Genomic DNA, 26,380 nt, shown 5'->3' with positions numbered 1-26,380 from the left:
TGATGATCCAGATAAATGTATGCTCTATTGGAGGGACTGGTGACAGATTTTGGGAAGGAAAAACAGGTAAATGTTCAGCTTTGGCTGAAGTTCCTTGTTCCCAGTTCCTCATTTAACTGAATTTATAAGGGATTTTTTCCTATCAAGTATTAATTGGGTGGATTCTCACTTAATAAATTGCACCCAATAACCCACAAGTATTTTACCCTTATATAATTTTGCTTTTATTTATGGTTTAAACAGAGGTAGAATCTTTTAGACATTTATAAGATTGTAATCTCAGGTGACGGATAATCATTTTACCACATCAACAGAATCTAACATAACTTTTGGGTTATTTGGGGTTTGCTTTAGGTTTAGCAAATAAATTGGCAGTTTTGGTGTGGTAACAAAAATAAATCCAAGATTCCTTTTGAAATACAACTGGTAGTCACATGTGTTTAATACTGTACTCAAGTCAGCACTCAACTTTTTTTTTTTCTAAATAGCACTGATATAAGTCAATGTAACAAAAACCCCCTTTTGGTGTCCTCAACTACATTTCTGTTGCTCTTCTTCAGTGTTTTTCTAGGTTGTGAATGTTTAGCTCTATATTCAGCTGCCTCTGGAGGAAACTGCCACTTTCCATTCCTGGTTTGTTCCTTTGTGTGTTCTAAAAGTCTTGTTTTCCCTAATCTATTAATTCCCACCATAAGGCCCTGGGGAGACCTTAGAGCACCTTCCAGTGCCTAAAGGGGCTCCCAGGGAGCTGGAGAGGGACTTTGGGCAAAGGCTTTGAGTGATAGGACAACGAGGAATGGGTTCCCATTGCCAGAGGGACTGAATATTGGGGAGAAATTCTTGGCTGAGAGGGGGGTGAGGCCCTGGCACAGGTTGCCCAGAGAAGCTGTGGCTGCCCCATTCCTTGGAAATATTCCAGGACAGGTTGGACAAGTCTTGGAGCAACCTGGACTAGTGGAAGGTGTCGGAGTTGGAAAGAGATGACCCTTAAGGTCCCTTCCAATCCAAACCATTCTAGGGCTTGACCGCGAGTGGCAACGCACGACAGGCTTCGGGAAGAACGCGCGTGAGGGCGGTAGCCGAGTTCCCAAAAACCCTTCTCGGCCTGTGGAAGCAGCGACTGCGCAGCTACCGCCCGTTCCCGCTCCCTTGGGATCGCTTCTCCCGCCCTCGGCGCCCCGTCGCCGGGAAGCCGGCGCTCCGCCCCGCCCCGGGGGCGGCACAGGCGGGCCGGGCAGCGCCGCAGCCCCCGCTCCGCTCACACCGAGCGGCAGCAGTGCCGGGGAAGGTGAGCGGCAGCGGCGGTGTGGGGAGAAGAGTGTGCGGGGGAGGGAAGGCTTCTGCCGGGCACTGCGGAGGTTTGGCTTGGCAATGTGTGTTTACGCCGTTTCTAAGGCGGTGGTGTTTTGCCCGTGCCCGGGGCTGTCCTGAGTCACGGCGGCGGAGCGGCCGCACCGCACTGCGCTAACGCGGGGCCGGGGCGCTGCGGGCACCCCTCGAGCGGCCCCGGAGAGCCGAGGAGGGGAGCCGGGGGCACCTGCGGGGGGTCTGGGCACGGGAACGAGTGACCTGGGCAACTGCGCAGCCCGCTGCTCCCCGCAGGCGTGGGGCTCGTGGTGCTGTTCCCTGGTCCCCGCAGGAATGGGGCTTTGTGGTGATGTTTCCTGGTTCCCGCAGGGACGGGGCTCATGGTGCTGTTTTCCTGGTTCCCGCAGAGATGGAGTTGATGATCCTGTTCCTTGGTCGCCCCAGGGATGCGGTTTTTGGTCCTGCTCCCTGGTCTCCACAGGGATGGGGTTTTTGGTTCTGCTCCCTGGTCTCCACAGGGATGAGGCTTGTTGGTCCTGTTCCCTGGTCCCCGCAGGGATGGGATTTGTGGTCCTATTTTCTGGTCACCGTAGGGATGGGATTTGTGGTCCTCCCATTCTCTGGTCCCCACGGGGATAGGGTTCATGGTCCTGTTCTCTGGTCCCTGCAGGAATGGGGCTTGTGTTGCTATTTACCCCATTCTCTGGTCCCCACCAGGATGGGGATGGGGCTCCTGGTACTGTTCCTCTTTTCCCTGGTCCCTTGCAGGGATGAGACTCGTGGCCCCGTTCCCCTTCTCTGATCCCCGCAAGGATGGGGCTTCTGGTCCTTGTCCCCTGGACATCCTGCAGAAATGGGGTTTGTGGTCCTGATCCCTGGTCCCTGCAGGGATTGGGGCTCGTGGTGCTGTTCCCTTTTTCTTGCCCCTTTCTGTCGTAAATTGTGATTTATGGTGGCAGCAACAGCAGGTTTGTCCGCCTGCCCTCTCCCAGGTGGGACTGCAGAGAAATTCTGTTTCACAACGACGCACTGAGCCTTTCATTGCAGTTGTTGTTTCTTGTCATTGAGATGGGTTGGATGCTTGGGTTAAAAAAGCAATTTAGAAAATTCAGTCTAGGAAATGTTTTTGGCTTTATTTCTTTTAAACCATGATGTGAATTGCTGTCTCTATGTATTATTTTTTTTTTTTAAGCTAAAGTTTTCCTGTTTTTAAGCTAAAGTTTTCCTCCCTGTCATTCTGGAGTACAGAAACAATTACTCATTTCACAAAAACAGACTGGTTGAATTACTACTGGCCCTGATGATTTTTATTCATTTGCCTTATATTTATTCTGGTCATGACTTGGTTTTGCTAAAAGGCGAGACTGTTTTCCCGTGCTGACACATTGGGTGACTGAGGACTCCTGGAAGATGGAGAGATTCCCAGGGAGGTTCTGTTTGCTGTCCAGAATGGCTCTTGCTGTAACCACCAGACCAACAGCCCTTCTGGAGATTTACGTCACTGTGGGATGAGCCTGTGGCCTTGAAGGGCTTCTTTTGCGAAGTTGTTTACCCCAGAAAAATCAACTCATCTTGCACATTATGGTTATGTTTTTCTTAGTTTTCCTGCTCTGCAGCGGGTCATACAGACAGGAAAAAAAAAGGTAGTAGCCCTTTTTTTTTTGTTGCATTTTTTATTTTGTTAGACACAGGTTTTTTGTTGTTGTTGTTGGATGGGATTTTTTTTTGTCAGTAGGAAAATTAAAAAAGGGTTGAGAAGCATTTAAATATTGTTTTGCTATGAAACCATCTTTTCAGTCTTCTGGGAGAAAAAAACTCCAACCTAGCATGGTTATAGCTGCATATAGAAATAGCTTCAAGCAGAATTAACAGGGTCAAGAGCAGTGATGTGATGATTTTATCATGTGTAAAACTTGTTTTCTGAATACCTTTAATATTCTGGGACTTTCAGTCCCTCTTGGGCTTTGAAAACAAACATAAAATCATGCCCTCCTAGCACAAGTATGGTCCCCCCTCTCCCTTCTGTGCCTGCTTGATGCCTTCTCTGAATATCCTACTCTGCAATAGCAGAGATTTTTTAGTGGGAGCTCTGATTGCAGTTCAGACTCTGTGCAGAAATCTGTCTAATAACTCCTGCTTTGGAGCTGCCTGTGTTCAAACGAAATCCTGCCCTTCCCATCTCCCTGCTGCTCATGGATTGCAGCAGTCATGGAGACCTGAGCCATCGCTGCAGGCACTCGGTGGGTTATTGAATATGTCAGTCCCTCAGGGAGAGGGAGAAATTTTGGGAAAGGACAGGCAAAAGCTCCTTTAGAACAGCCAAACCTCTTGCAACACCATGACAGAGAAGAAAGGAGCACAGTCTGCCTCCAGGGTTATTGGGGAATTGCTGTGAAAGAAAAAGCATTTGAGACATAAATGGCCTTTTTTTTGTTGTTGTTAGGTGCATTTGTAGTTGTGAGGAATAGGGAGACCTGTTGAATGGTGTAATCAGAAAGGAGAAATGAGACCCATCTGAGCCTGTCAGGGCTCAAATATCAATTCTCAGAATAAAAATCCCATTCTCAGAATAAAAATCCTCTCTTGGAAAGTGAAGTTATTTTTCTCTCTTGTCTCTTCCTGTTTCTCCTGGCCAATGCTTCCAGTTCCATACTGAAGTCTCGAAGTCTGGATTCCTCACTGGGGATTTTGCTAGTTCCATGTGGCTTTTAAATATAATTAACATGTAACATCTCTTTATGCCTTCAAACTAGGGAGGAAGCATGACCAAGATGAACTTCATCCTGTTAACCGCCTTCATTGTTCTGGTTGCTTTTTGTAGTTTTGGTGAGTAGAAGGGAGGGACCTTCCTATGTAATGTTGTGACAGGGGCTGAGAAAGTCATGGCAAAAATGCCAGAGAAGGAAAAATAGCCTGGATTATTTCATACAACTTTGGGGAATGACAGTGACCTTTGAAGCAGGGCTTAGTTTCTCTCTTAGTTTCTGATTGTCTTGGGTCAGAAGAGAGAATCAGGATGTGATGCTGCTTAAAGCAGCAACAGACTGTGGTGGCTTGCTGCTGGAAGACTGGGTGATTTGGAAACCAGTTTGTTTATGAGAGAGATATATGAAATAAAATAGGGATAGAATAAAATTGTGCTGAAAGTGTCATTGCCTGTCCTTTCCTGCCTGGAAAAGGCAGTCTTTTAAGAGCAGATAAAAGAAGCAAAAATTTAATACCTTGTTCTGCAGACATATAATGGTGCTTTTAAAAATGACATGAGTACATGCTTCAAAATCTGCCTTTCAGAATTGCCAGTTTTGATTTGTACAACTGACATAAGCTCGATTTTAGCTGAAGTCTTGAGTTTAATAATTTTGGCTTGAGTTTAATAACCAGGCATTTGTTTTGTGACAGTTAGATGCAGACAGTGATTATTATTTTTTTTTTTCATTTTTAATGCTGCTGCTGTCTCAGTGCTTGATTATTCAGTAAAGATAAACCCTTGTTTTCTTAGGTTCTACCCTAAGATGTTACCACTGCGAGAACAGCCCTTCCTTGTGCAGGTCCAACAGCACTTGCTTAACGAATGAAGATAGTTGCTTGCAGATGAAATTTGGTATGTATGGTGTCCCACAGACCTAAAATAAACACAACTTGTATCAGTTTTCATCACCTGTGCATCTCTAATCTGGCCTTAGTATGCATTTCTAAGCCTCACTCAAAAGAAGGTTGCAAATCCTTTTGAAGGTCATGCTTATATCCAAGCAACTGATAATGTAATGACAGTTTAGGCAGTTGATTTATAGTTGTACAAGCATATATACAGATGTCTGTATATATGGATTTAAGAAACAAACAAACAAAGAAACAAACAAAAACCCATCCAAAGGAGCTGGAAAAAAATAGGAGACGGCGCTGACTTTAAAATACAAACTCTTTGCCCTGAATTTGTTGTGCTTTAAGAACAGATAAAGAATGTGCAGCCCACAGAATACACCTGAGATGAAGACTCTGTTGTTTATGAATTGTCACTACTAAAATAAATTCACTTTTCGTGAGGGTGAAGGAATCCTCACAGAATCGCAGAATGGTTTGGGTTGGAAGGGACATTTAAAGATCATCTAGTCCCACCCCCCTGCACTGAGCAGGGACATTCTCAACTAGAGCAGGTTGCTCAAAGCTCTGTCCAAGCTGGCCTTCAATGTTTCCAGGGAAGGAGCATCCACCACCCCTCTGGACAACCTCTGCCAATGTTTCACCACCCTTATGTGCTCTTCAAGCTCTATCTCCTGCATATTCTTCCCTGAAAGGGCTGTCGAGCCCTGCCACAGGCTACCCAGGGCAGTGGTGGAGTCACCATCCCTGGGGGGATTTAAAAGCACAATTTATTGAATCCAACATCTGCATTTCTCTTGGATTGCTGGTGATAAATGCAGGAACTGATGATAAATACAGGAACTGTGGATAGCTCCATGGAGCGCTAACAACACCATTGCAATCACAAGCTTAATATCCCAGATCACCACTCAGAATAGCTGAGGGTGCAAGACTTAGCAAAAGGTGTCCCTTCTGTGGAGGGTGAGGGGGACAAACCCACCTACCAGTCCCTGCAATTTCATGTCTCATCCCCCAGTTATTTTCTGTGCATTTTACACCTTATTAACCACTGTTGTGCAAAGTGCTGTGGGTGGGAGTGTGGTCAAACCTTCCCTGCCTTTGTGGGCACGTGGTAAGAGTTATTTCTTGGTAGGAGGTGAACAAAACATTTGTGGGTATCAGGTGTAAGTGAGGCTGCAGAGCTTCCACCTCAGTCCACATTCATCCCCAGTGCCATGGCAACACAGACCACCAGACCTCCATCCAGTTGCTGTGTTTACACCATGTCACATATTGAGCTTTGCATTTTCTCCAGTGTTTTGTGCTTCCAACACCAGGCAGTGCTTTTCTCTTTGTACCAACAATGATATTACTGTCAATATGCTCTTAATCTGTTTAATTTATTTTTTTTCATAGGTAAATTGAGAACTTTCTCCTGCTGGAAGTTTTCCCAGTGCCACATGAATGAAATTGCCGAATTCTTCCAGCTGGATAATTTTGAATTCTTCTGCTGCCAACATGACCTGTGCAATGAGGGGGCCATTACTGGGGTTAACAAAGCAGCCTTCAGTGTTGCCTCTGTAATGGCTATGTTATGGATGCTCCTGTAATAATCCTGATTCCTATGCTGTACTTCCAAGCTGAAATTACACAAAACCATAAACTCTTTTCTATATTGTACTTCTCACATTTTCAGTTCCTATCTGTGGGCAGAAACATTACCTTTCCATTCTAAATTCTGTTTCCTGAGGTTTTATCTGTTAAATCACTGTCTCCACTCACGGGAAGGAGATGTGTGCTGTTACCAGTTACTGAGGTGTTTTGATCTATCCCCATATTCATAAGGAAGAGAACTTATTAGGAAGTAGTGTTATGTGGAGAATTGGGGCAAACTCCAGTGGGTGGTGTGAAAGAGAAGAAACACTACAGTTTTTCTGCTGGAAACCATCATATTTTTACTATCCCATAAACTGTAATTATTGGGTGGCATTTCTGTGGGGTTTGGTTTGGTTTTCTTTGGATTTGCGCTCACCACAAGAAGTGTTGGCTCATAAGTATGACCTTGCTGCAGGCTTCTGAGGATGGAAATATTCAGTTTAAAGTAATGTAGACACTTTGTTTCCATCACTGTAACTTTTTTTTTTAAACAAGCCAATGATATAACCTTGTCAAGTACTGTTATTTTGAGAGAAAGCATCTACATTTCTTAAGCCAAAACCAAAATAATGCTGTAAGTGAAGAACACTTTTCCCTTTTTTTTTTCTTATATATATTTCTGTGAGCATGTAGACAACATGTGCTGGCTTCTTTTTTTATTTTCCTCATGTGATATCCATGCCTAGGATTTTAACTGAGCATGTGCTTTGCACTGAGTATTTATTGGTATACTGAAAATTGATTATAAAATGCTAAAGAATTGAAATGGCACATCTAGTTTACTTTCCCACCTAGTTGGGTTTTGGTGAAAACAGTGACATGTAAACTTAACCTTTCAAGCTTCCACCTAAGAGTATTAAAATCTTGCAGAACTTTATTTTTTTGACTTTTATGCAACTCTATAAATGCCAATGCACAGTATAAGTGTGTTTATATAGCATGAATAGAAGCTGCTCAGTTTGGATGTGTAAGAGGTCTGGAGCTGGAATAGTCCATGGTGGCCTTTGATACATCTCTGGTACCTGGGGACCCTCTTGGTCAGGTATGATGCCAAGTTCTCCTTTTTCTCTTCTGGAGCTGTTGATATGTCCCTCCCAGAGTTGTGGTCCACTGCCAATGGAATATCCTCTTCTTGAGGACCCTCTGCAGGGTGCCAGTGATGCCAGTTCACCCAGGCAGGACGAGGGCGTTGCTCCATATCCATAGTGGGCTCTGCGACGTGTCTTTTGGTTAAGCTTATCATAGCTGTGAGAGTATCCTGGGATCTGTCCTATCACTCCAAATATGGAAGTCATCCTGTCTTTGATTAATAAAAATGTCAGAAAAGAATATGTGGAGTGAGCGTGTGGTGATTTATCAGCATGGTATTTACAGTTAGATACAACTCCAGTCATTTCCACGAGAGGTGCATCCAGACTTCCCATCCAGAGACTCTCAGCAAGTTGCAGGTAGACTTCTCTCCTTCCTTCTTCTTATTTCCCACATGATTAACAAAAACAGACACTAGAAGATAGTAATTTCTGCACAGTGACCAAACTCAGGCTCGTTTTAGGTGAAAAAGTATTAAAGCACTGACTCAGTGTAAAGGGGGGAAGGTTTGTAGCAGATTGGTGTCTTTTGTTGGACAAGCTGATAGTTCCTTATGCTTAAATCATCTTGGTTGCAGCATTTTTTCTCTGCTGTATAGTCAACACCTCTTGGTGGTGGCACTTTTTAACTTGTTTTATTGCTGTATGGTCTGCATATATAAAATATTCTGCTTTTTTAATAAGTGCAAACAGTAGCTCTGTATTTTGTCTGAGTTCAAACAATCATTTTTAATATTTTGTTTATAGCCTTGAACACTTTTTGTGTCTAATTGATCATATTTCTCCTTCCTTCCTCTTCTAGAAGCAGTTTTGAGCAGTAGAAGGCCACTTTTTTTGTTAAGATGAACAGCAACATTGTTTAATTCCTGTTAGGTTTGCATTTTCTGAGCTTGCAATGGGCTGCCTGATGAGCTCTCCTGCAGACTGTGGAACAGTGACTGCTCCTTGAATTTTGGCTCTTCCGCCACTGCTGCTGTGTCACGTCCAGATCTCATGGCCAATCCTCAAAGACGGGTGACCAGAGCCATTAAAATCTTAGATGAAATACTGGAATTTGATCTAAAATTCCATTTAGTTATGCTAAGACAGTCTAGTGGAAGAGCAGCAGGACCCCCAAGTCCTCTTCTGCCAACTGGTTAGCTCCCAGCACCTGCTGGTGCCTGGAGTTATTCCCAGTCTTTGGGGTGGGTCTCACAAAATGGAACTTGAACCCCAGGGACTCCTAACTTTAGGCCACCCTCAGTGGGAAGTGCAGCTGCCAGGTATTTAAGACACAGGATAATGCAAGAGAAGTTCAGGGTGACCTTCTGTATCACTGTGCAAAGGTGTCTCTTGCCCTCTGCAGTGAGTGCTGGGTAACTTGCCACTATTGTCTGGGTTGTTTTGGTTTCATTTTGTAATTATCTAAATGGTTTGCTCTGCTCTGAATTAGAGGCATAATTCAAACCTCAGCCTTAGCCATTTACCTCTGAGTGTGCTTTTTATGCCAATACACATCATTTATATACTAATGGCCCTCTAATCATCAAATCTAATAATCAGAAGATGATTAGATGATCCCTGCATCTACTTCTCAATATTCATTGCTGTCATAACCAGTAGTCCCTGTTTTTTTTGGATCACAGGTTACACAGGAATAAGAAGAAGGAGGTAACAAATGGAAGGGGTAGCAGCAGCAGAAATTCACTCTTGTGACCTGTCTTTACCATTAATTCCTCTCTCAAGCCTTCATCCTGCTTTCTGCCTTCTGCATAGTGGTAACCAGCTGTCTTTGACTTGGACTTGGGCATGGAGAGCTTGGAATTTTCATGGTACTGGTAGGAATGTGGGGCTGATATACTTGGTTGATAGGAATTTGGCTTCATCCTGTGTGAAGGCCTACTCTGGTTTTACCAGCCCTCATCAAATATGAGGTGGGATGTCTCCATGTTATTTCAGGATGCAGGATACTGTGGAAAGGAGCAGATGCATGGGAGAGAGCAGACAGGCAGAGCAGGCAATTTCCTCCCACTGCTATTTGGAATAAGAGGAAAGAGGAGGCTGACCAGTGAGCAGCTTTATTTTGTAAAAAGGGAAAGGAACTGGTAAGATAATAAAATAGTTCCAGTAGAGAACTGCACATTAAGTAACTCACTGTTGCACTAACTGAGGCATCTGGATACTGCCGTTATATAAATATTAAATGCATTTAATAACAATGGTGTTCTTCCAGCTGGAAGAGAGTTTAACATGTCTCTGAGGGGCTTGGATCTCTCTGCTAAATACAGTCAGTTCCAGGGTTGGCAGTAGAGCAAGGGAGTTTTTGGCTGTGCCTAAACATCCAAGAGAGCATTGTCTGCAAGATCCCCATGTTCTGTTCAGGCAGAAACAAGCACTTTTTGACTTGACACAATGTTAATACTGCACTAATTAGGGCACTGCTAACACCATTCTGCATTTGTCTGTGGGATCCCTGAAAGAAGGACCTTGTAATTTCTACTCCCATCTTCCCAAGAATAATTTATATACTGGGATAAAATCAAGACCCGCAGATGATATTATCTTTATGGGTTTATATTCTGTGTGGATCATTACAGTATGACAACTTACTGCATAGGAAAAACTGTCCTGGAGCCCAGAAAAGGGCCTGCCTTAAAAATGCTTTTGGTTTTTTTCTTGTAAATGGAATGAATAAAAAAAAAAAAAGTATTTGGAGCAAAGTTTCCCTCCTGATTAACAAAATTTCTGCATGTTATGCAATGTTGGTTCTATTTAAGTGTTTAGGAGTCTTGCATTGATTTAGATGCTCCCAAATCCAGATCCCAGCCCTGTTCTGAGTCTGAGTTATTCATGGCACACTACTGTTGTTCAGGAATAACAATTTAATTCCTCACTGCACAGGGTTGGCTTGATGCTTAATACAATTGAAACCAGCCACTTACACCATTTTGATGGCTAAAGATGAGAGTGAAGCACGTGCACTCCCATTTTCTCCTGTTTCAGCTATTCGGAGATGCTGCTTTGGGGCAACTTTGGAAAAAGATGGTGCTATGGAGGTACTGCAGGATGGGGATAAAATTACAAAGGTTACAGGTTGAATAGATGGATGTTGTGGTCAGATTCACTTTGGAATTTGTCTGGGAGGCTACTGTGAATGAAATTAATTGGAGCAGGAAATAGTGCAAACATGACTGTCTGCCTTGCACTCTGCTAGGTGCGTGAGGAGCACAGTGCAATAATGAGAACATTGGCTTAAAACTTTCCATTGTTTTAAGGATCCAAGTTTCCTCTGGGTTTCATTAAAATGCACAATATTTTTGAATCACTCACTAGCCCAGCAGTGCAACAAGGTGTTTATTCCCCCATTTATATCCCACACAATCCTTATTCTCCAGGTGATTCTCCAAGAAGGGCTCTGTGTCCAAGCCTGCAGTGCTGGAGTTCATTCCATGCTCAGACTCCTATTTCCAGAGATGCTAATGTCTTCCAGAGAATTTCACACATCCATCATCAGTTGACATGTCACTAAGTGGTCCAGGCTTGGTGAGAACATGCACAGCTCAGTATAATCATTTAGGTTGCATCCCAAAAAAATGAAGATAAGAGTCTGCAGCGTTGCACTAGGAAAGATTAAAATTATTAAAATGACAAACACATCTTGAAATCTAATTTCTTGTCAAGTCTGTTGGGTTTCTTCCTTCCTGCTCCCAGTCATGTTAATGTTGTAGGCTCCTGTAAATTAAGGTTTATTCTCTGTCTGTGGTCTATAGGATGAAGTGATGCTTGTCTGGGAAATGCTAGGGCTGTAGCCCATAATCCAGTGCCAGATACTGCTGGAAAGCTGCAGTTTGCACACAGCTAAAATGACTATCTAAAAGATTACAGAAGACAAAATACAAAAGCTGCTGCTGTCAGATATGATGTACAGCTTTTGTACTTGTATGTTCTACACCATAGAAAGATGGAGGTGATTTTCTCTTTTTCTGCTTAGAAAAAGGATTTTCAATCCATTCCTCTCCCTGAAAGCTAGATCAATAAAACTATTGTTATGAAAATTGCTCTCCTAACTATATAGCAACCAGTTTTTCTAGTATGAAAGTGTTTTAACTTTATTTTTTTATATATATGTATATATATATAAAATTCACATTATACACTGCAATGTAATGAGGTGGTGGAATTTTACTGGAGACTTTGGCATTGTTCAGCACAGGTCAGTTGTGAATTTTTGGGATGCTGTGCACCTATACCTTTACTAAGAGGTACTTTGAGACCACAACTGAATGAAACTGGGTGTCTCTTCAGGAATTTTTTCAGAGTCATTCACTTTTCCCTAATGATGTTTATACACATTGATGAGGTCCCCTCTCAGTCATCTCTTGAAGCTGGACAGCCCCAACTCCCTCAGCCTTTCCTCATAAGAGATGCTTCAGTCCCTTAATCAATGTTGTTGCCCTGAATTACCTTGATCTCATTTTTTAATTGTCTTGGAGGGTCATTTTTTATTTTTCCTTGGGTTACATTTTTGTTCTTCATAACTTGTAATGTTTTGCTTCTGATGGAGCTGATTTCTCTACCTTGCTAAAATAATTACAGCTGAACCTGCTTGAGACAGAGGCACTTAGAAAATGGGGAAGTTTCAGGTTCCTAACCCTTATTACAGTCAGATTCCAATTAACTTCTCTGTTACAAATCATGTAGTGTTAGCTCACTTCACAAAGGAATACTTACTGCTTGGTATAAAAGACACATTTAGATGGAATATAGAAAGTTGACATTACTTTATTCAGCATTGAGGTACACGGGGATCACTCCACAAAACATGTACATCACTTATCAAGCCTTTTAATTATTTACACATTTCAGCAAACACAGGAATTAGTTCAATGGCTTACAAGTCACATAGTTCTCTTTGTTAATTAGTATTCTATCTTCTATCAGTTATTGGTTTCTCGCTTCTCATGCTAATTAGTCCACATTTTCAGTCTTTTTATTACAAGTCTTCCTGTTATCTTTTTATTATCTTTTTCCCGGATAGGGCATCTCTGGTTCACGTAACGTGTGTCTTCGTGGTAACTGCATTCTTGGTGTCCAGGTCTCAACAATAAATAAATAAATTCCTCTCCCAGGTCTAAAAGAAATGAAGCACATCAGGCCTTAAACTTTAAATTTGTTTTTCTAACACACGGACGCCCCCCAGATCTCGTCATCTTGCATTAAAACAAGAATATCCCCCTGCTGCTGCACAGGCTCCTTTTTAAAGGGATACAATTTGTTCGGTGACAGCTGTTAAATCTCATCGCGTTTTTCACGAAGCGACGCGTGACCACCTGAGGGCAGCACAGGCCCGGTGAGTGGAGGTGCGACACAACATCTAATGCACAGCAAGGTGTAGGAGACGTGTGTAACTCGTACGGAGGGTCCCTGTTTTTTTCACGAGAAGGAAGTTTAGGACTAACGCGACATAAATAGGGTAAAAATCCCCCAAAGCCGTGTGGAAGGCGGGCAGTCCTCCGGGCCGCCAGGGGGCGCGGCGGCGCGGGCGGTGGCGGTGCCGCTCCCGGCGGGGCGCGGCGGAGGCTGCGGGGCCGCAGAGGCGGCGGCGGGGCCGCACCGGGGGCTGGGCGGGCTCGGGGCGCTCGGGGGGCTCGGCCGCCCCTCCGCCGCCCCGCAGGTGAGTCCGGGGGTGGGATAAACCCCTGCCCGGCTGAGCCTCGGCCGGTGCGGGTGGAATCCCTCGGAGAAAGGCGCGGGGGGGGGGGGTGGTGAAGTGCTCGGGGGTCATGGACCCCCAATCCCATGTGCTGCTGGAGCCGGGATGGGAATGATGGGAGTGATGGAAATAGCTCGTTCTGTTTCTGTCTGCCTCCCATGCACCTGCGCTGCTGTGGTCTGCCCTTAGAAAATAGTGCTTCGATTGTATGTTGCTTTTATTATATGTCTATATGAAATAATACGTATTTATTATAGAAATTAATATAAATAAAACGTATCACCAAACTACTCTTAAAATTGTTTTTTTTATTTATCGGTTTTATTATTTATTTTTATTTAATTTTATCTATATAAAATATTTAATCTATAAATAGAAATGTATATATTATTGAATTAATATAAATACTAATGCATATTATTATTAAATTATTATGAATAATAATTTATACTATTATAAAATAGTATATATTTTATATATACTATATAGTATATATTATATATGCTAAATAGTATATATTTTATATATATATTTATACTGTTATATACTATTATTCTTTAAATGTGGTCAGTGTGATCAGGATATAGTGCTTGTAACAGCTACATAAATATATTAGTATATTTTTACAGAGTGTGTGTGCTTTGGTTAACACAGCTCCAGTTTGTACTTCTTGCCTGTATGTCATATGTTCATGTAGATTTTGCTCAAGATTTTGCCCGGGTTTTGGCCAGGAGCTCTTAGTTCATACATGACACAGATCTTTTGAAAACAAATTTGTCTTGTTCAGCAGAAGAACCAACATCCAGACAAGGGTTAAACCAAAAGTGTGCAGATATGAGGAGAAAATAATTCTATTAAAATGGTTTGCTTTCAGTGGGCGTGTTCACAGCAGAGAGTTTTTCCAGGAAATGGATTTAAAATAATAAAAGACTTAGCTGGGATTTTACACTCTCTGTTTTTCTGCTTGTAGAAGAGAAGGAGGAAGGGAACTGCCCTTATATTCCTTTGTACTGAGAGGGGCAGAGCTCTCCCTCAGTATTTTCTTCCACAGTCTATTTCTGCAAGAGAAGGGGGAAAGGTCCTTCCTTAACAGCTTGATGGTGAGAACTCAAATAAGTGCTCTTCGAAGGCATTTTTTTATCAATATGATTTTGGAATAGATGTGTGAAAAGCTAGACAAACACCAGGAGTTCTGTGAGAGTCAGAAGACTGTTCCTCTGCCCGGGTAGTCACCTGGAGAGGGATTTGTAAGATTATAGTTCAGTGTTTTGCCATGTAGTTGGTCACCCTGAGCTGTGGGACTTGTGTGAGTGCTGCACAATGAGCTGCTGCCAAAATCTGTATGTGCCCCTTGTACTGGGCCCTGTGGTGTCTGACTGAGGGGAGGAAGGTGGCTGGAAAGTGCCCAGGTGCATAATACCTTGTTAGGTTTTCTTTAGTCGGATTTGGCTGCAGCTGGTAATGAATGAATATGAAGGCAAAGCTGCCACTGGGACTTTTCTTTTTTGCTAACGCCCCGTTGTGATAAGAGCTGAAAACTCACTTGTACTTTCAGCATCAGGAGAAACTTGTTTCGTAAAATTAAGTGGCATCTGTTGTATCTCATGGAATTTGTGGAAGATAAGACTATCCTGCTGTTCTTCAGTGAGGAGATCAATGGCCTGGAGTGTGTGGTGGATGCAGGGAATGGTTCTCAATGCAGCAGGGCATGTAAGATGAGCAGGATGAAGGGCTGGCAGTAATATGAAACCTTGACAGTGAGAGTGAGCAGCTTGAACTTGAAGAAAAGCAAATATCTGTCATTGAAACCTTCAGAGAGGAGAGCCACAGAAAATTTGGACTCCCTGTTTCTCTTATGCCTGGTGCCTGAGAGTGTCCTAGGCCCAGTCTACCAGAGGAAGGGAAATGGGGATCAAAAATTTACCTGAATTGAGTTTAGATGTCCTTCAAGGAGAAGGGATCAAGTTGAGTGGTCCAGAAGCTTTAACTTCTTGTGTGTACCCCAGAAAAATAGGAAAAATACATTGTTGTTGGGTAAGGAAAGCTTGGTCGATTTTATTTCCCAGCATGATCTGGAAAACTTGTCAATATTCAGTGTCATTGGTGTAAATAACTGCTCCTTTCTGCTGCGTTTTTAAGGTGTTCGGGTAGGAATGCTGGCAGGTGAAGCAAACAAAATGATTGCATCAGTCAGGGCTGGAAATGAGCTAAAAAATTCATAAATGAAATACAAATGCACCACCATGTTACATCTAGTGAGTCATTGTGTCCTCTTTGTAACCCTTTTATGTGTGTGGAAATGAGCTTTTCACTGAGAACAGGTTTGATGTTACAGCTCTGGAGTAGTTGTGAGAGGAGTTTTTTACTTACAGGTTCTGTAATTCCCATCCCCAAGCCCATGGTTTTAATGTTAGGAAAGATCCCTGGAGAATCCAGTTTGGCCTTTGAGGTGATGTGGGCCATAGATTGCAACCTGTGATTCCTGAGTTTAGCTTGGAAGTGCTAAACAGCTTTAAAAGCAGCCTCTGCTATCAGTCTGCATTCTTTTAAAGATAAGACATGTGCTAATGTTGATTATAAATTGCTTTCCAAATTCAGGGTTGGCCTGGGAATGCCTATTTCAAAAGTCTCCAGTACAGATTACAAAGGACACATGATTTTCCTCTGGGTGTTACTATGTGAGAGGGAGAATTACTGAGCAGGTGCAGTGCTAGTTGTGTTTTTCAGATGTGCAGCAGTCACAACAATTAAAGCAGTTGGTTCTTTAGTGGTTTGTAACTTTCTGTATGATTTGTTAGAAATCCACACTGTTTTCCTGCAGTGACAGGCAGTGTTTAAGGTCAGGTTAAATATTAACAGACTATATGTGGTTTGTATCTTCTATTTATGTGTTGGAGAAGCAGCTGTGCTGAATGATAAAGACTTTTTATGGATTATTTTTGGTAGTAGTGACGTTCTACTGCCCAGCAGTTTTTAGAAAAGGCATATTACACATATTTCATACATGATGTCATTATTTCTCAACAACTGGTAATATGGTGGAGATCAGAGGTGCTGTCAGAGTGAACCAATGAGTTTCAAGCATTTCACAATGAAGTACATAGGGAGAAGTCTGAATTAATTACAGCTCTCTGAGAGTCTCTGTTACTTACTGTGTTCTTATTTAATTTCTGTTTTCAAAGCCATCGTGGAGCTATGTGGAAATGGGGTAGTGGAGATGATTCTCCATCCAAAACAGTAGTAAGTGCTGAATTACTGTTAATATCTTAAGAATTTAATTTAACTTTTCTTATACTAATCATATGTATTTGCTCTGTTATAAAAGAGTTGTTTGACTAGCTTTGCCATGACAGTTCTAGGACTCTAAAAGTCAGGTTGTGTTCTTGTTTCTTATCTACTTGGTGTTTAATCTCTCATGCATAACCCAGCTGCTGTATTCCTCTTCCCTCTGCTTATCTTGCCTTGAGGAAACATCTGTAGGAATTATATAAGCTTTAGCCCAAGTGTATTTCTGTGTAGAGTATGTTCAGTATCAGTATTTTATTGATATTTATTTTATCTCCCAACACTGTTGGTTGTCACAACACAAATACAATGAATGAGGAAATTCAGTTTTAGATACCTGGAATGCTTTGATGGTTTTGCTGTAATTCAAAGTAATATTCTTAAAGCAGTTTTCAAGATTTACAGTTCTATGTGAGGATCAAACTTGCTAAAAATGGCCTGTTGTAGGGATGTATAGTAAATGTAAGTTTTAATATTTAATTTAATAAGATTTGCTGAATTTAAAAAAACCCCAAAACTCAACACACCAGCTGCAGGCTTTTTGAGGTTGTCTGCAGAATTTTGTTTGATCCAAGCACAATTAATCCCTGCAGGCTGCAGGCTCCCAGGATGCAGGAAACATGTCTGTGATGGATTTGACTGAACAGCTGACAAGCACTGAGCAGCTGGTGGCACAGCTAAAGGAGCTTGTCAGGGAGAAGGATGCTGAGCTGCAGAATAAAGACCTTCAGTTAAAGGTACTGAGTGTGTGTTCTGTCAAAAAGAATATTTAAAAGACCCCTTCAGTCCTGTTTATAATGTTTTTATAGATACAAATCTGTTACAGTAGCTCAAGGAACATGGTCACACGGAGCTGTTATGGTTTCTGGACATTGCTGCTTTTTCCCAGCATGTGTAACTAGGAAGAATTTATATCTAATATCCTAAAGATTTTTTGGGGGGTTGTTATTCTTTTCTCTGTTTTTTTAAACACTCGTAAGGTTGGACTGTTCCTGCAAGACTTATTTTTCCACTTTTTATAAAATACCTTCTGTGGTTGTGAACAGCCAAGTGTTAAAATATTGAATTTTTTAAAATTCCACTGTGAATTAAGTAATCTCTTTAAACAAAACAAAATGAACTTGTATAGTATTATAAAATATTATTAATCAATATTATTATAGAAAGTATAGTATTTTGTCTTCCTTTTTGCATAAAAAAATAATTCTTCTTTTTAAAAAATCAAGTCCAGAACCTGTACAGCGATGAAAAAAACATGAAAATTTGTATCATAATGCTCTGGATTCTGTACACTAATAATAAACCATGTGCTGAAAGTTTAAATAATAGAAAGAAAACTTAAATAATGAAAATGAGACATTGCAATGTCTCATCAGGGGAGAGATTTTTTTTTTCTTTATCGCTTCAGATTTCTCCCTCTCTTTTTTTTTTTTTTTTTTTAATGGAAGCACTGAAGGAAGCAGTTGTCCATGGAGCTAATTTAGTCCTTCATGACTTTGATGTTTGTAGGAGGAGAAGGAATCTGCTGATGCCAAACTTTCCAAGCTGAAGCTGCAGAACAAAGCCAAGGTTGCATCATTAACCTCCCAGTTGGAAGAGCTTAAGAAGCAGTTACCAGGAGCAGGAGGCTTAGAGGCAAAAGCAGAACCAAAAAAGGTGAGTGTCCTCACATTTTAAACCATGTATAATTCCTGTGGGCAGTTTGCCATGCTGGACTCCATGTGGAGCCAAAGTTCACATTAGGATCAGGGTGCTGTCAATTCATCTATGTTGCTATTTAATAGTTTTATTTTTCTACAGACATTTAGAAAATGGTACATTCCTTTCAAATTGTTTTAGTAAAAAAAAAATTCTTACTGATCTTCATCTTATTATCAGCTCAAAGTTTTAACACATGTGAATCAGGAAGGAAACATTTTGAGAAGAAATGAAAACCTAACTTATTCCTTAGGAAATGGAAAACTGTCCTTGGTAGCAAAATTTAAATTAAGTGTTGGAATGTTTCATTTAAGTGACAGGTGTTTTACTGTTAACAGAGATCTGTTTGTAGTAACACAGTTGTGCAAGTAGGCTTTTACTTCTTCAAAATAGCATATTTGGACTTCATACAGCTTCTAAAATAACTTTAGTGAGGCTTTGGTATTTTTAGGGCATTTGTTTTTTAAAGCAGTGCTGAAAGGGAACAACAACAGCTTGTAGCAGTCCCTAATTGTCCTCAGAAATGTGCAGTGCCATTATTTATGATTCTGATCTATTTTGCTAATAAAACATGCTTAGCAATTGCTCTCGATAACATAATAATAGTGTTTATAACCCAGCAGTTACACCTATGGAAATTACTTATCAATAATTATCATTAATAATTTAAATACAGAGACTTTTATGAGCTTAATACAAATTCTATGCCTGGTTTGTCCAGCTTCTACATGGAATATGGAATATATAAGAGAACTGAAACACAAACCATGAGTAAAGCCCACTTTTTCTCACTAATATGATTTGAGTAGGTAGAGGTAAAGAAGCCAGGTGTTACCTGTTAATGGAAAGCAGCCATGTTTTCCCTGTTAATGGAATGCAAACCTCCCTGGTTTTTTTTCAGGCATCAAAAGATGGTGACCAGGAAAATGCTGCAGCAAATCGTGGGAAAATATTAGTGCTGAGAAGGAGAATTGAAGAACTGGAATCCCAGATCACCCAGAAAAATGAGGAGTTACAAAAAAAGGTAGCATTTTGCATGATCCCAAGGGTGTGACTTTCCACATTTGTGTGTAGGATTATGTTTAAATATATTTATTTAAATATGTAGTTAATTCTATGCTGCTAAACACATATTCTTAGAGTTTTCTGTTGAGTAGAGGAGTTTATATGCTACAACTTCCCTGAACAAATGCAGTGGAATTCTGTCATTTTGCCTTCAGTGAGCAGTGAATCCTGAATGAATGGAATAGGATACAGAAAGATGAACTTTGTGGGTATTTAAATCATGTATTTTGAACAAAAATGCTGGCTTGCTTCAGTTTTTCTTGAGTCACAGCAGAAAGAAATGTAGGCAAGGGCTGATTGCATGTGTTCTGTGGACATGACTGTTCTCTCGGGAAGGTGGCAGGAATGTGAGCGTCACAGAGAAAAAGGTTCAGTAAGTAAAGATTATACTTAAAATTGAACCAGTTATACATCTGACTGTAATTTTTTGAGTACCCTAATAGAGGCAGTAAGGAAATAAATGCAAAGCAATCACCTGTGCTGTGGATGGAGGCAGAGATCTCAAGCAGTGCTGTTTTCACTTGCAGAGTGTTGAGCTGGAGGCCCAGCGCTGCCGTGGGGCTGAGATGGATTCCATGCTGGCAGAGAAGGAGAAGAGATTGGCTGAAAGGGATGCTTATATCATGGATTTACAGATGGCCTGTGGCTCCAGTGGGGCTGCCAATGAAATACCCCTGCCCAGTGAAGAATTGAAGGTATATCAGCACCTCAGATATAAACTCTCCGTAGAGGTTTCAAGGAATCAGTGAATTCTGATGCCTCTCTGAAGCACAAATCCTCTGCAATTAATTCGTGAGAATAAAAATTCTTCACTGATTATTTTCATTTCTATTTACTTATAGTTTCATTTATCTTTATTCTGTTGTCATTACCGCCTACACCAATTAGTAGCAACTTCAGAATATGCTGAGAAATTTAATTCCAATTAAAACCCAACCTCAGTTTTGAGTTTAATGTTGCTCTAACTGAGAGAAGGGCTTCATGAGTGCTGTATCTTTTTTTTTTTTTTTTTTTTGGTGTCTATTCTGCTAATTGTCTTCTGGTTTGCAATTTAAAGAATCAGCTAGCAGCTAAAGAGTCATCACTGCAAAGCATGGAGATTCTAGTTCAGAACCTTACCAAGAAGGTTGTAGACAGTGAAGAAAAATGTAGCTTGTTCCAGGAACAGATTGAGAGCCTTAAAAATATTCAAAGCACAGAGAGAGAGTTTTTCCAAGGAAAAGAAGCCTCACATATGAAAAATGTAAGTAAACATATTGTAAAAATATTGATCATTTTTTGTGAGAGAAGTTGTGTCTTGGCTGCAGTGTTTAGGAAATGATATTTTTCATTCTAGATAATTTTTGATTAATGATCTATATAGTGTTCAGATGAAATTGTTAAATAATACTTAAAATTAAAAAAAAAGAAAAGTGGAGCTAGGGAGCATGTTACCCACTCCTTGATGTTACCAGGCTCTTTTACCTCCTTTGGAAGTTAAAACTCAGATTTTAATGTGATGTGTGTGTTTTCTCAGCATTTGAGTTCTACCACATATGAAATTACTCATCTCAGAGTTTCCCACATTACTGGATGTCTGAGTTTATTTTATCTGTAACAAAAATGTTACCTTTGATCCTGAGCAGACCACACCTGTTCAGCAGCAGGCAGGGAATTAGTTTGGATCCAGGAGAGAGAGGAGAAGACAGACAGCTGAGGCTGTAAAAGCCATTTTGGGGAGCAGATGTCACTCAGATACAAATTTGGGTAGGACATGGGTGAATTTATTCAAAATGTCATTAGCAAGATGCCAAAAGTTAGATCCAGTTCTTATAAAAATGATAAGAGGACTGAAAAACACCTTGGAAGTAGAAAACAGATTTTTGAGCAGCACACGGCTGAGTTTCAAAGTTGCCATTTGGGCTTAACTGATAGGAAGTTGCTAGAAATGAAGGTGATATTTGACTATTTAGCGTATTTACTGTTAACTGGAAGTAATATTTAGGCTTAAATGGAATCCATTATCTTGCAGTGCCTTCAGTTAGACAATGCAGTGTACTTTTACTTACAAAAAGGACTTATAAACATTTACTTTTAAAAGTTTGCTTACACCTTTGTGGTCTGGTTTCATATTTACTTTCTTTGTGGTTTTAGGTACGTGTGCTTCAAAAAATCATCCAGGAGAAACAAAAGGAGCTGGAAGCACAAAGAGAAAAGCATGAGCAGGAGCTCTTTAGATTAGCTGCTAAATCTGATGCAAGTGCTGACCTAGAACAGGTTTGTTGCTTTGGAAACTCAGTAGCTTGAATTTGGAATCATGGAATTACTGAACTGTGACACAGTTCAGATGTCTGGCTGGGAAAATAAAAATCAGTCTTATTCATTCTCTTCTGAAAGTTTTAACTGCTTTATAGATTACTTGATTATTTAATTTAATTTTTTTTCCTAGCTCCTAAAGGCCTTGAAACAGAAGCTCCATGAAAAGGAGGAGGTCATGCTTGGAAGGACACAGGTGATAGATGTCTTGCAAAAGGAACTGGATGACAAAGACCAGCAATTGAAAGTAAGAAATGGCATAAATGCACAACTAAATTCATCAGGTCATTTACAACCTCAAAAAGCTGTCTGGTTTTACATGAAGATTAGTTTAGGCAGTTCTCTGGGAGGCTTTGACTATTTGCTAGTAATGCAACTGTAGTTATTGAGACAAATATTAATTCCAGTTGGGAAATTACCTTAAAGGAGAGTTAAAGTCCATAAAGTATAAGACTGTCAGCTCTCACTCTTACTTTGTCTTGATAATTTTGGGAACCTGCCGTAGGGAAGACTTTGCTGTCAAAAGTTTTCAGTTTCTCTAGTTAGCGGCTGCAGTGAGCCCCAAAACTGAGGCTTTTTGTTCCTGCCAAAGAGGGTGTTTTGCTAGTTTTGTGCCTTTCCTTTTGCTGTGTTGCAAAAGCAATACCTAATCAAGGTTCTTTGTGTTTAAGCACCTGCCATGATCTCTCGTGTTAACCTCTGAGTGATGCTGCTTCAGTTCAGCAGTGTAGAAAGAGGATGTTGTGGTCTCTCAGCTAAAACAGGCACATTATGGCCTGTCTGGAGTGCCAGGTCCAGCATTTCAGCCTTTTTCCTTTTTCTTCAGTATTTCATAGAACCAAACATTCTTTTTTATTTCATTTTCACCTATGGGAGAGGTTGCATGTGGTGCACTTAAATAGTGATGCCATTTAGATGAAGTTTTTTGAAAGTTAGAGCTGAGAAGCTTTTGTAGTAGAGCCAAGTTACCAACAGTAGCCCTAGTTTTTGATTGTAATGTATGTAGGAATACCAGTATAATATTTGACAGTGGTAGCAAAAATACTTTGCATTTAAATATAAATGTTTTTGTGTGTTGTGTTTATTTTTTAACAGGAGATTAATGAAAACCTGAAACGTCTCCTGTCTGAAAAAGAAAACCTCCAGTCTAAACTGGATGCTGAGAAACATGTAATGAGAGCCCAATTAAAAGACATGATGGAGAAACATGAGCTTGAAATGACAAAAGTTAAGGAGAAATATAATGCTGAACTGCATGAAATTCAAGAGAAACATGAAACTGAGCTGCAAGAGAAGGATCGGGCCCTGTTTCAGCTTCAGAAACAAGTGGCAGAATTGAGTGGGAGTGGACAGAGTAACTCCAAAGAAGCTAAAGATCTGGAATCTATAACCAAAGAGAAGATGGAAGATTTGGAAGGTATCCTTTTTAAACAGTTGTCGAATGGAAAGGGTTTCTTTGCCTCAGACTATTGTGTATTTTAGGCCAATTTTGTACCTGTTGCAAGCAGAACTACATTAAATTTAGTGGAATATTATTGCCACACCAGTTAAAGTATCTATGATCAAGTGCTGTAATAATGAGGATTAGAGGATCACCAAGACAATCACATGAGCTATAAATTTCTCACTGTGTTTCTAATTGTTATATTTTTCTGTAAATGCCTTTTTCTTCTCTAAGTGTATAACTTCCAATTGCTAAAGGAATTAACATAGTTAATCTTTCTGCTGTTTTAAATAGTTTTAAATAATTTTAAATAATTTTTACTTCTTGTTTTTTAGTACAAGTGAAATTAAAAACAGAAGAGGCCAGCAAATCTGAAGCAAAGTTTCTGAAGATGAAGGCCTGGTCTAAATCAAGAATCAAACAGCTGGAGGATGAACTAAAAAATGTATGTGTAACTTTCTTTAATACTCCATGTCTGTCTTAAACTACTGTGCTTAGAGATTTGAGTGAAGAAAAGTAAAATATGGGATAAATAGAATATTAAAATAATTTACTTGAAGAATATATGAATAAATGTATAAAAATGGAATTACAAAAAATGTCGATACAAGATGAAGTTTAAACAAAAATAGTACAAACTGATATTACCAGCATTCAAGAGTAAGTTTGTTAGAGATGAGCTACTTTATTGCACTTTAAATATTCCTAAAAAATAAAAAAAAGGTTGCATTGACTTCTCTGTGCTTTTGCTGCATTTGAAAACCTGTGACTATTTTTTCTTTTAGTTTTCCTCAAAGAATAGTGATGTATCTGCCTTAAACAATCGTGTCTCAGAATTAGAAGTCGAAAATAAAGAACTGCAGTCAAAACTGCAATCGTTGTATGAAATCAGAACTCACAATGGTAAAAGAAAATCTTCTTGTTCTTTTTTTCAGTTGATTCAAAGTAAAGAGACAAATGAATTTTTAGTTTCCAAGTGTATTTTTTTTTCAAAAACAGATTCTGAAGTAACTTCATGCAGTTTTTAACAATAGCAGACCGTGTTTTAAGTCAGAGTTTCAGCTCAGCTTTGCCTTCCCTAAATCTACCTGTGCATAATTCTTGTTGCATTCAGGCTTAGGTAGAATAGGTGTAAACTTTTCAGGGAGAGGCATCTTAGGAGGAAAAATGAGACCAAATATACCTGGAATATTTATCAGCATGTATACAATAAACTTTTGAGAGCAGTGAGTTGCAAGTAAATTAAGAATTATCTTTCCTTTTGTAAGGATTTGAGAGGGAATTTTTGCTTAAAACCCCAGGTAGTTTAAAGTAGAGCTCTGTTATTAATATTGCATTTGCTCTGAACTTTCATTTTGAATATTTCTTTTAAATTTTTATTCATCTTCCATTTAATTATGTGTCCTAATGAACCAAATTTATTATGTTTTTGTAGAAGAACTGCTGAAAAAGCTGGAGGTCTATGAAGAGCAGCAAAGGAAGCTGCAGGCTGATCTCGATCAAGTTACAAAGAGAGCAGCTTCCCAGGTTAACTTGCAAATTGATTTGTATGAGTTACTGATTAATGGTGCTAATTGGACTTTGAAAAGTGTCAGCTGGATTTTGGAGCTGAGAATTAATTTCATGATAGATGGAATTGTCAGTGTCAGTAACTTCAGTTGGATAACAAGATGACAGCTTTTGAATTACTTAAAAATTAATTTCTACCTCCTTTGCCATGTACCTTAAATTACATTTTTCCAAGCAGTTTGCTATTTATTTAGTTATGTTTAACATGAGTCATCAAAGTGTGGCTGTTATTTTTGTAGGCAAAATATTTTTGATACTATATGAAGTGGTGGGGCTTGTTTTTCACATAATCAATGATAGCAATTATCACTTTCATAGATTTCTTTTATGCAAAGTGATGAATTATAATGGCTTATCAGCTTAAAGTATTATTCACATTTGCAGTGGGGTTTGGTAAATATATTCTAATGCACGATTTCTCTCGTTAGGCCAGTGAATCAGGTAGTGTGGATGAATTGCAGAGTCAGCTCTTGGAATGGCAGGAAAGTGTCCCAGAGTCAGAGGAGTCCCGGGATCAAGTCAGAGAAGAGAAATCTGCCATGGCCTTGAGGATGGCTCAGATTGAGGAGGAGAGAGAAGGTGAATTGCTTTATTTGCAGTACAATAATCATATTTTTATCTATATGTATGTGTGTGTCTGCTGAGCTTCAGGCTGAATTGATAACACACCACCATGACTCATTTCTGTAGTCATATAATTTGTATATGAAATTGCTTAAATTCGCAATTTCTACTTTTTCTTGTTTCTTTGAGTTTGTTTTTCATACATTCGTCTTTTTTTGAATAATTTTTATGAGTAATTGTGCTTGTTCTGTTTGCCATCTGAGCTCTGTAAGACTCCTTGAACTGACCTCAAAAGCTTACAGTCAGCATATGAAAAATAATAATAGTGGTAAAAAAAACTTTAATAAAGAGTTCCCCATTGAAATATTAAAGCTGCCTGCCTAGAGCAGCTGATGAAGGTGTGGGGGACTGTAGTGTTGGTTCGAATTTGATGAATGAAAGTGTTGCTTTAGCAAAATGTGCTTGATATGGAGTTTCTCTTTAAGAAATTCCTTACTAATTACATTTAGAATATTGTGTAATCTGTTAATAAGTGTCACTTGTATAGACCATCTGAATAATGTTAACTGACTGTGGCTTGGAGCTAGTTAAAAATATTAAATTACTTACAAAAATAACATTTCAAGTAATGTCAGGTTTTATAGTTTGTTAAATTATGAATTAATCAGGTGATGAGAAACTGAAGCAGTTTCTATTAAAACTTATGAAAGTCTGGTTAAATTTCAGGTAGTTTTTACTGTTTTTTCCATGCCAGCTGGGTACTATATTGTAATTTTTGTCCTCTGAGTTAACTTGTATGGGGATTAATGACAAATTTTAATACACAGGGCCTACCATCGTAATTACTGCAGTTAGTTAATTTGAACCTTCTCTTTTTAATTGCAAATTGATCATGGAAATGGAAAATAACTGAAGTTCAGTGTGTAAGCACAGAAATGTTTTCAGGATCATGACTCTTCTTTTGAGGGATTTTGTCATGTGATGCTTTGGGATTGAAAGAGAGTAATATCCCTCCATTAAATCTACTTGTGGTGCCTACAGAGCCACATGCAACATTAATAACAGTTGTAAAATTTCCTCTGCCTCAGTCCAGGTTTAATTTTGCATTTTTTTTTCCCCTTGGGATGAGCATGA

General features: G+C 39.9%; 2 protein-coding genes across 6 annotated transcripts in view; both read left to right on the top strand.

Annotated features, from left to right (window-relative positions):
* The first annotated feature begins 1,166 nt into the window (after positions 1–1,166).
* Positions 1,167–7,875, top strand: CD59 (CD59 molecule (CD59 blood group)). The gene is made up of 4 exons (XM_051777193.1): positions 1,167–1,288; positions 4,062–4,134; positions 4,808–4,909; positions 6,307–7,875. Exons 2-4 carry the CDS (start codon positions 4,071–4,073, stop codon positions 6,498–6,500), a joined length of 360 nt encoding a protein of 119 aa, XP_051633153.1. The 5' UTR covers positions 1,167–1,288; positions 4,062–4,070; the 3' UTR covers positions 6,501–7,875.
* A 5,317-nt stretch (positions 7,876–13,192) lies between these two features.
* LOC127466263 (golgin subfamily B member 1-like) overlaps positions 13,193–26,380 on the top strand; it is a 37,589-nt gene continuing 24,401 nt past the window's right edge. For 2 of the 5 annotated variants that reach the window (XM_051776887.1, XM_051776885.1), the window contains exons 1-14: positions 13,194–13,287; positions 16,509–16,566; positions 17,205–17,348; positions 18,121–18,267; positions 19,211–19,333; positions 19,902–20,069; positions 20,432–20,617; positions 21,508–21,630; positions 21,803–21,916; positions 22,765–23,086; positions 23,449–23,558; positions 23,899–24,016; positions 24,549–24,640; positions 25,111–25,261. In XM_051776887.1, coding sequence (XP_051632847.1) covers positions 16,522–16,566; positions 17,205–17,348; positions 18,121–18,267; positions 19,211–19,333; positions 19,902–20,069; positions 20,432–20,617; positions 21,508–21,630; positions 21,803–21,916; positions 22,765–23,086; positions 23,449–23,558; positions 23,899–24,016; positions 24,549–24,640; positions 25,111–25,261 — 1,843 coding nt within the window. In that variant the 5' untranslated portion in view covers positions 13,194–13,287; positions 16,509–16,521. Of the gene's footprint in view, positions 13,288–16,508; positions 16,567–17,204; positions 17,349–18,120; positions 18,268–19,210; positions 19,334–19,901; positions 20,070–20,431; positions 20,618–21,507; positions 21,631–21,802; positions 21,917–22,764; positions 23,087–23,448; positions 23,559–23,898; positions 24,017–24,548; positions 24,641–25,110; positions 25,262–26,380 lie in introns of all 5 variants that reach the window. The other 3 variants (XM_051776889.1, XM_051776890.1, XM_051776888.1) reach the window with 3 other exon arrangements.

Source organism: Manacus candei, unplaced genomic scaffold (genome assembly GCF_025592945.1).
Source record: "Manacus candei isolate 608988 ecotype Guabito, Panama unplaced genomic scaffold, ASM2559294v1 h1tg000009l, whole genome shotgun sequence".
Classification (NCBI taxonomy): Eukaryota; Metazoa; Chordata; class Aves; order Passeriformes; family Pipridae; genus Manacus; species Manacus candei.
Note: the sequence above shows the minus strand (reverse complement) of the source record. Positions and strands in the feature narration are given on the sequence as shown.